The sequence below is a fragment of the Saccopteryx bilineata genome, chromosome 2, assembly GCF_036850765.1.
Source record: "Saccopteryx bilineata isolate mSacBil1 chromosome 2, mSacBil1_pri_phased_curated, whole genome shotgun sequence".
Lineage (NCBI taxonomy): Eukaryota > Metazoa > Chordata > Mammalia > Chiroptera > Emballonuridae > Saccopteryx > Saccopteryx bilineata.
In genome coordinates this window covers 316,176,206-316,185,198 of record NC_089491.1, presented here as the reverse complement: position 1 = coordinate 316,185,198, position 8,993 = coordinate 316,176,206, and the positions used below count along the sequence as shown (strand labels likewise).

The 8,993-nt window shown below is 46.7% G+C and overlaps 1 protein-coding gene across 1 annotated transcript in view; it reads right to left on the bottom strand.

Moving 5' to 3' along the window:
* Nucleotides 1–3,518: 3,518 nt before the first annotated feature.
* The window catches only part of PGLYRP3 (peptidoglycan recognition protein 3), a 28,868-nt gene continuing 23,393 nt past the window's right edge, over nucleotides 3,519–8,993 (bottom strand). Inside the window, 4 exon segments of the mRNA XM_066254517.1 lie at nucleotides 3,519–3,625; nucleotides 3,628–3,696; nucleotides 4,340–4,458; nucleotides 7,626–7,821. Of these exon segments, the coding sequence (XP_066110614.1) occupies nucleotides 3,519–3,625; nucleotides 3,628–3,696; nucleotides 4,340–4,458; nucleotides 7,626–7,821 (491 nt within the window).

Below are 8,993 nucleotides of genomic sequence, written 5' to 3'. Positions count from 1 at the left end.
CCCCCCAAGAAGAAAGGCAAAGACAGGGACAGTCACAGAAGCAGAAGGGGCAGGCAGAGAGAAAGGAGGAGCACTGAGAGGTATAGAGGGAAGCAGCATAAAAAAGAGACAGGTAAAAGGTGTGAGAGGGACAGAGACAGAGGCACTAGAGAGAAAAAGGCTGACATATGGGAAGAAGGAAGCCAGGGAGACAGAGGAAGAGCCAGGAGCACGGGGAGAAGGTGGGCAGGGGCCTCTCAGGGAAACTTTCCGGCTGGGCCAGCAGGCCACTGTTTCCCCCAGGCTGCGGTCACCAGTGAGAAGGTCACAGGAACATCTGTGGGTGGCGGGAGAATGTGGGTGAGGAAGTGTTTCCCCCAAAATCCTGCATTGATGGAAGGGCACAGGAGAGCGGGAGCGGTGTACGGCCTGCAATAAAGATGGCTAACCTGTGAGGAATCTGACATGCGCAGTAGTGGGCGGGTTTCGGCTAGCATGAAGACACCAGGATTTTCCACTCTGTGACAAATGTGCCAAGAACAGGTGAGGCAAGAACTGCTTCTGCTCGCCCCACCCTGCTGGCATGGATCTCACCCACCCATTCCACAGAGGTGACCACGCACCAGGCCTGGTGCTGGGCCCTGGGGATGCAGAGCCCAGGAAGGTGCAGGCACAGCCTGGGAGTCCAGGTTAGGAGGGAGAAGGCGGGAGAGGGGGGCAGTGATAAGCTATCAGAAAGGCCAGGCCAAGTCCATTGGCACCCAGGGAAGCGGGTGTCATTTCAGGTCTGGAGAAGCAGGAAACCTTCCAGAAGAAAGAGCCTTAATAAGTGTCTTAAAAACTGGTGGAATTAGGGAGATCAAGAGGAGGCGGGGACAATGTGAACAAAGGTCCCAAGATGGGCAAGGCCAGAAGGCGAGCCTGTAAATTGCCCACTTGGGCTTATTCTATGGAAAAGAGTAGATTGACATAAGATTGTCAAAAGCCCTAAATGCTGCTAAGATGGCTTACTTTATTCTGCTGCAAAGGAGGGGCTATTAAATCATTTCGACCAGAGGGGAGATAGGCACTGTGCCACGCTCAGAATTTGAGTGTCCCTTCCTTTACTAACCTACTGGGTGAACTTGAACTGGTCATCTGCACCCTGTGGGTTCACTCTTCTATAAGATAGAGGCTTAACCAGATTAGTGTTCTATTCTGGAAGCAAAGAAAAGTTCAATTGGATTCATTTGTTTTTTCAAGCTTACAACTGTGGAAAAATGCTAACAAGATGAGCTCTAGACACACCAGTGCATGCGCACACACAAACACACACGCATGCACGCACACACATGCAACCTGAGAGGGACGATGAAGGAGACACGTCCCTCCTCTCCAGGGGCTCCCTCAGACCTGCCAGGCCTGCGGCCCAGCCGGCTCCGCCCTGCTCACATCAAGGTTTGGGTTCAGCCTGCAATCACCAGCCTGCACCAAACTCCCCCAGGACAGCTGAGACTGCCCATGAAAGCAAGTCCTTCCTGCCATAGTCACACAGGAGTCATAGCAACGATCACAACAATAGCAACAAGAGTAACAATACATCCACTCACTTCAATGAGACCATTATTATATACCAGCTGTAAATTCTGAGACCCCCAACACACTTAACTCACAACAACCCTCTGGGGGGTTGTTCGTATGAACCCACGTTAAATGATTAAGGACCTGGGCAGAATCTCTTTACACCAAGGAGACGGATGCAACGGTGAGGACTTGCCTTGGAAAAGCATGTGCCAGCTGACTTCTCTGAGTTTACTTTGATTGTGTCTTTAAGACCAATAAAAAGTACATAATTTTGCGAAGACAGTATCGTGGACCCTGCAGTAATGTTGACTTGAGGAGGCCTTGATGGGTGCTGATGGATGTGAGAGTGATGGCTTGTGATCACCTTGATGGGTGTGAGAGTCTATGGCTCCCTTGTCCAAAGCCTGCCTGGGTGAGGGGCTGGGGAGACCAGTGAGACCCTGAGGCCTGACGGTGGGGTTTGAGTCAGAAGAGGGAGCCTTATGCTGCTGCTGATGGTAAAGAAGGCCAGGAAACCTGAAGGGCAGCTTTTTTCATGAGATAATTTCTCAGCAAACCCTGTGGCTACTTCCTGTGTAAGAAGCTGTCAAACTCACTCTTGGTGTTGTAAGAGAGAGGGAACACACTGTGGTTCCTCTCTAAAGTCTACGCTCAACCCATACCCCGACAGGGAGGTCTGGGTGGCCGGAGCCACTGGTAGTGACCTCCCACCCCAGGAATCTCTTCCTAGACCCCTCCCCCAGCTGTGTAAATCTGCAAGGGGCACTGAGTCCCCTGGGCCTACTTGACCCTCCAGATGACATGAGGGCAAATGGCAAACGGACAGAGGCAGCCCAGCATTATCTGGGGAACAGTCTGTGTGCAGCTGTTAAAGCTGTCTTGTTGTAAGAGATGTACAACACTATCTGCAAAGACACAGATAAATACCATTGGTATAAGAGAAGAAAAGTCCATGTTTCTGGCTCCTTCTCTTCATCTCTCTTCTTCTTCCTCCTCCCTTTGTTTCCAGATCAGGAAAAACAAGTTTGTTCCTGTGTTTCTAGTGACCAGTACTAGCCTGCCTTGTTTCCAAGAAGGGATCATCACTCAGCCCGATGCTGGGCAGCCAGGCAGGAGCAGGTAGCAGGCACTGAGTGACCTGCAAGGACTCAGCCCAGGCCTGGGTCTAGAGAAACAAACAGTCCCTGCTCTTGGGGAACTCTGGCTCTGAAACTAATGGGGACAGGGGACTCTAGAGACATAGCAACCATAGCTGACAAGTGACCAGAGCTGGCTCTGAAACTAATGGAACAGGAATAGAATGCCGGCAAGATGAGGAACTGTCCAGGAAGGATTCCCCAAAAAGGGGGTGGTGACCAAATTTAAAAGGAGAGCAGAGACTTAGATTGACTCATAGATTTATTTTCCATTTCTTCCACAAATAACTGTAACACCTACTGGATTCCAGACAACACGAAAGGACATGGAGTAAAACTGGACAACCTCACAGTCCAGGAGAGATGAGAGACAATTCTAGAGACAAGTCTTGAATAAGGGCGACACCCATGTGTGGATAAGTCAGTGTGTGAGCAGAGGGGAGGGGTAGGAGCATTGACTGGCTCCTGTATGAGACTCAGGGGTCACAGGCAGACAGCAGGGAAGGTGTGCAGGCAGAGGGGCACATACAAAGGAGCAAGAAGTCAAACAGGAGCCAGGCATTGTGTCAGCAGGCTGAGGAGGCGGGCACCCAGGAGACAAGAGGGTGAGGAAAAGGGAAGGCTGGGTCCAATGCAGAGGGCTGGGATGCCTCTACTGGGGTTGGAGGTCACTGGAGGAGGCTAACAGGAGAAGAGCACAGTAACCAGACACAGGAGGGGTAGGATGGGACTAGCAGGGAAGAGACATGAGGTGTTGAGTCAAGATGGAGGGTGAGAATGGGAAGCCCAGCAGCTTGGTATGTAGGATGGGGAGCAGTCTTAGAAGGAGCTGGCGCCCCCTCACTGTTTGAAGTGAGGCCAGGTGCTGATGATGCTATAGAAAGGCTTCCCAGGATACAGGGTTGTGCTAACATCACTGTGCCCCACCAGCAGGTAGTTGGAGTCAGGTACCTGTTGTCTGCTGCACACTGGATCAGGCTCTCGGCCGCCTCCAGCACGACGGCATTTGGTGGCTTTTCTACAAAACACATATACCCCTTCAATCATCAAGGTTACTTGCTTAGGGCAGGGACAAGCGCCTGCATTCCAGTCCCGCTCTCCTCTACCACCACCACCACAACCAAAAATTTACATGATCTGTGTCAGCCAGGCACAGAGAGAAAACAAAGTCATTATGTTCTCTGATTCCTCTTTGTAAAGCTTCTTCGGGAAAATTCGAAACTGCCTGGACGAGAAATGCAGCACAGCACACCACTATCCAGCAGGCCCCAGGAGGCAGACATGCACCACTGGACTGCCCACGCTCTGCCTTACAGGCAATGCTGCTGCTTTACATTGTTGCTATGGTTACCAAGGAAGAGGCTGCATTTGATGACATAAAAATACCAAAGTTTGCAAAAGAAGATATTCTCTCTTGATCCATGCTTGCCTTGAGCATGGCTATAAAGATAAATGGAACTGGGTGTGGGGATGGGTGGATTTGGAGAAGTTTTCTACCTGGGAGGAGCTCCTGGGTGATCTGTGTCCTGTATTGAGTGTCTGATAGCTAAAATGTACCACACGCAGTCCAGGCACCGCGGCTGTCTTTTTCCCATGCTCCCCAGACGTCCCTCGTGATGCTTCGTCACCCAGGACCCCTCTGCCCCATGCTGATGTCTTACCCACAAAGTTGCCTGTGAAGGCAATTCATAGGGCACTGTCATTGTATCCATAGGTGTGAGAGCCTTGGAAGTGCCAGGCAACTCCTTCATAGACACCGCCATCCTGGCCCACCAGGAAGCTTGGATTGGGCAAAAAAAAAATGGAGACAGTCACTCTGGGAAGAAGAACTGGCTTCATTTACTCCTTGAATCATTCGTTCACTTTTCATTCATTTTTCACACACTGATGGAACATTTCTTTTATGTGCCAATGTGCACAGAGACCCAAAACAAAACAAAACAAACAAAATAAAAACAATCACAGTCTCTGAATCCACAAAGTGAGGTCAGACAGTGATAAGCAAAGATAATAACAACTTCAATCCACTACACCATGGTCTTTTTCTCCATAATGCCACTGAATCTGACCCTCCAAGGTCACTAGTGAGTGCTCTGACACTAGTTCAACAGAAACATATTTTTCTTCTGGGCTATACTGACCTTGTTGACCATTCTCTTCTTGAAATGTCCTCTTCCCTGGGCTTCCATGAGCCACACCCTCCCGATCTTCCTCTACTTGGCTGTTTGCCCTCAGGTCCCTCCTCTCCCTGCTCCATCTCCTAGAAGGTGGAGCTCCTCAGGTTCCAGTCTAGAACCTTCTCTCTCCTCACTCAGCATGTTCTTCCCAGACAATCATCTAGTCCTACAGCTCCAATGAGCATCTATAAAAACCAACATGTCCAAACAAACCCGGCTTCCTCTGCCATTTCCTCAGCCAGAGAGTTGGGCATCATCCTGAATGTCTCCCTCTCCCTCCCCCAGCCACAACCAGTCATGAGTCTGGCTTGTAAACTATATCTCATCTCTGCTGACTGCCACTCTGCTGTTCCAGGTCACCACCACCGTGTCTGGGTGACTGCAACAGCTCCCTGCACAGAGTGTTGCCTCCTTCCAATTCATTCTTAAAATGACACCTGGAATGGTTTTACTAAGATATGAATTCCATCAGAGGACATGACCTTCCAGTTACTTTCAAATAGAGTCACTCTGTCAGGACCTACTTCAGGGCCTTCATGATTTGGCTCCTATCGGTCTCTCCAACCTCACCTCTCACCATTCCCCTCTGATACCTACCTTTATGTATGAGTTCAACTTCTTTAGTTCCTCAAAGATATGTGCTCTCTGTCTGGACCCCAGGCCCTAGCGTATGCTGCTCTCCTCACCTGGGACTCTTCTCGCCCCTCTTTGCCTGAGTAGCCGCACTACTTATCCATGTTCCAGCTTGGATGCCCCTTTACCGGAAGCCCTTCCCTGTCACACTCACTCTCCCAGAGCTTTGCTAATGAGTCATCCTGTTCCTCACTCATTGCCTAACTCTGACTTTTCCTTAGTGATTTGCTATCTTCTCTCTCTCTTCCACAAGGAAAGGAATGATATTTATCTTGCCAAACACTGGGCACACAGCAGATACCCAATGAATATTGTTTAAAAACAGAAAACTGTGAGTGTGGGGGTGCTTTGTCTTGATTACAATGCACATCGGGAATAGAGATGTACCATGAGGCTGGAGGGCGGGGGGGGGGGGGGGAAGGGAGTGACAATAACAGGGTCTGAAAGTCAGGAAATTGGGATTGAGTCCCTGAAGACTGAATGAGAAAGGAAAACTGACATCTCTCAGCTTCTGGCATTTTCCACTTAGGATTTTCAAATTTATAGTCCATTCCCTGCTGAACAACCCTAGCAAGGCTGTGGAAAGTCTTGCAAAGGGCAGGAGCTGCTCTTCCTGTTTGCAAAGGCTGCTCTTACCACAGGAGTTAAGAGAGAAGAGAAGCAGCCAGCCCAGAATAAGACACATGTGAAAGCAAATTCACTAAGACTTTGCAAATGTTGTTGTGATTAAGTCACAGATTAATGATTATAATTTATTATCCTCTAACCCTGCATTCCTTCTATTAATTCCAGGGCATCTTCTCTTTAGCTTCTGCTATTCTATTAGCTCAACATGTTTATGATAGATATGACATTAAAAAACAACAACAACAACAACAAAACATTCTGATTTCACTCTAGATCTTTAAAGTAGAAATGGTAGTTATCCCAATTGTAGACATGAGGTTAAAGAGACCCAGAAAGGTTCAAATCTCCTGTATATATAAAATGGAATAAATAGTACCAGGGTATTAAAGGACTCTAACATCAGAAGGAGCAAGTTGGGGTTGGGCCAAACTGAAGATGAACAAGGCCTGTGTCTCTGAGTGGTTGGAAGGGATTGCATTAAAAAGGCACAATTCTTCAATGGTCTTCCATAAGAGCCTCACATTCTTGCTTTATCACTATTGCTTCTAAGGTCTTCTTTTCAGGGTCTTCCCTCGAGAATAATATGTCTAGGAGAGATAACTAACCCTTAGCTATGTCTGAGTGATAGTCCAGAGTCTTATGCTAATAAAAATATAATGTCTTAAGTAAAGCACCTGCCAGAAGAAAAGGGCTCAGTAAATACTGATTCCTCCCTAGCCTTTCTTCTTATTGCCTTGAAGAAAAGGAGGGTGGCCCTGACCAGTTAGCTCAATTGGTTAGAGCATTGTCCCAAAATGACAGGTTGCTTGTCCAATCCCTAGTCAGGGCACACACGGGAAGCAACTAACAAATTCACAACTAAGTAGAACAACAAATTAATGCTTCCCCTTCCCCTCTCTCTCCCTTCATCTCTCTGTTTCTCTAAAAATAAATCAATAACTTTAAAAAAAATTAATCCCTGGCCAGATAGTTTGGTTGGTTGTAGCATCATCTGGAAGTGTGGATGTTGCCGGTTTGCTCCCTAGTCAGGGCACACACAGGAACAGCTCCATGTTTCTGTCTCTGTCTCTCTCTCCCTGCCTCTTTCTAACGAAGAAGAAGAAGAGGAGGAGGAGGAGGAGAGGAGGAACAAGAAGAGAAAGAAGAAGGAGGAGGAGAGGAGGAAGAAGAGAAAGAAGAATAAGAAGAAGAAAGAAAGAGAAAGAGAAAGAAGGAAGGAACAAAGGAAGGAAGGAAGGAAGGAAGGAAGGAAGGAAGGAAGGAAGGAAGGAAGGAAGGAAGGAAGGAAGGAAGGAAGGAAGGGAGAAAGAAAGAAAGAAAGAAAGAAAGAAAGAAAGAAAGAAAGAAAGAAAGAAAGAGAGAGAGAGAGAGAGAGAGAGAAAGAAAGAAAGAAAGAAAGAAAGAAAGAAAGAAAGAAAGAAAGAAAGAAAGAAAGAAAGAAAGAAAAGGAGAGGAGAAGAAAAGAAAAGAAAAGAAAAAAGAAGGTCACATTTTCAACAATCCCACTTACTGATATCCAATGTCACAAAACTCCAGTGTGTCCATGTGGTAGGACTGTATGTCTGGGACACGAGTCTGACAGTCCATGGATGTGTAGCATGTTGCCCCCACAGTGTGAATGATGATGACATATTTGGCTGGGTGGTTCATTTAGAGCAGTGTGTCTCTGGCTTCCCAAGCTGACTGCGTGATGATATTGGGGCAAGCTGTGGTAAGGTGAAAAATCAGGGCCATGGAAATGCACCTGTGCCCACATGTGGGCAATCACACTACTGTGGGATGGGCTGCTTCTCAATCTCCCCAACCTCTGGCACCATGGACACATCCTAACAAGAACTCAGCTGTGGGGCTCTGGGAAAGACTAGATAGGACTGACTGGGTCATGATACTGTAGCCAACAAACAGATGCAAAAATCTACAGGTTCTGATTACAACTGTGGTAACCAGTACATGAGCAGAAGGAAAATAACTATTGATCATACAAAGTCATAGCCATTTCATTCAAAAGACAAAGTGTGCCTACCTGCTTGAATATGCATCGCAAATATATGCAGTGTGTGTGTACTTATGTAACAGGACCAATGTGCACAAATCAGCTGACTCTCTGAACTGACCACATGCATGTGGAAGTAATTTAAAATCCACAAAGAACTCTACAAATGTGAGAAGATGATCATTATTGAAAATAGCCCCTGTCTGAAAGCAAGAAAAACTTTAGAGAATTACAATTATAAAAAGGTTAATAAAAAATAACCCTGAGTCCAAAAAAAGAACTCCAGCTGTGAACGTTACACCACTGATTTTACTCCAGCTTGTTCACTCCAAAATAGGCCATGGTTTTTATTATTCAGTTTCTTCAAATATTCACTCTGGTGTCAGCATAATCTGTGAAGTCAAGTTTTTTTTCAACACTGTAATCATGTTGCAGGTTGGCTGAGTTTTGCATGTAGAAAAGGATGTATGTACATGTACTCATGTAGTACACACACACACACACACATATATGCATGTATATATAGTATATATATGGGGCAAGTATATGTTTACTGCTCCATTACCATGCTTTATTTTTCTCCAAAGCCTCCCTACAATCTGACATCATATGTATTTTACTTGTTAATTTCTTCATTTTCTACCTTTCTTCACTGAAATGTGAAGCTGTCTGTTTTTCTATTTTTTTTTATTTATTACTTTTTTATTGATTTTAATTTATTTTGTTTACATCGATTCTAGTGTTGCCCCAAAAGCATCCCTCATCCCCCGTATTCCCCTCAACATCTCCCTTCCCTACCTCCCCACAGCTCCCTCCCCCCCTTCCCTTCAGGTTTATCCCATCTTATCATCCCCTTTCCCTCTGTCCTCTTACCCTCTGGTCCCT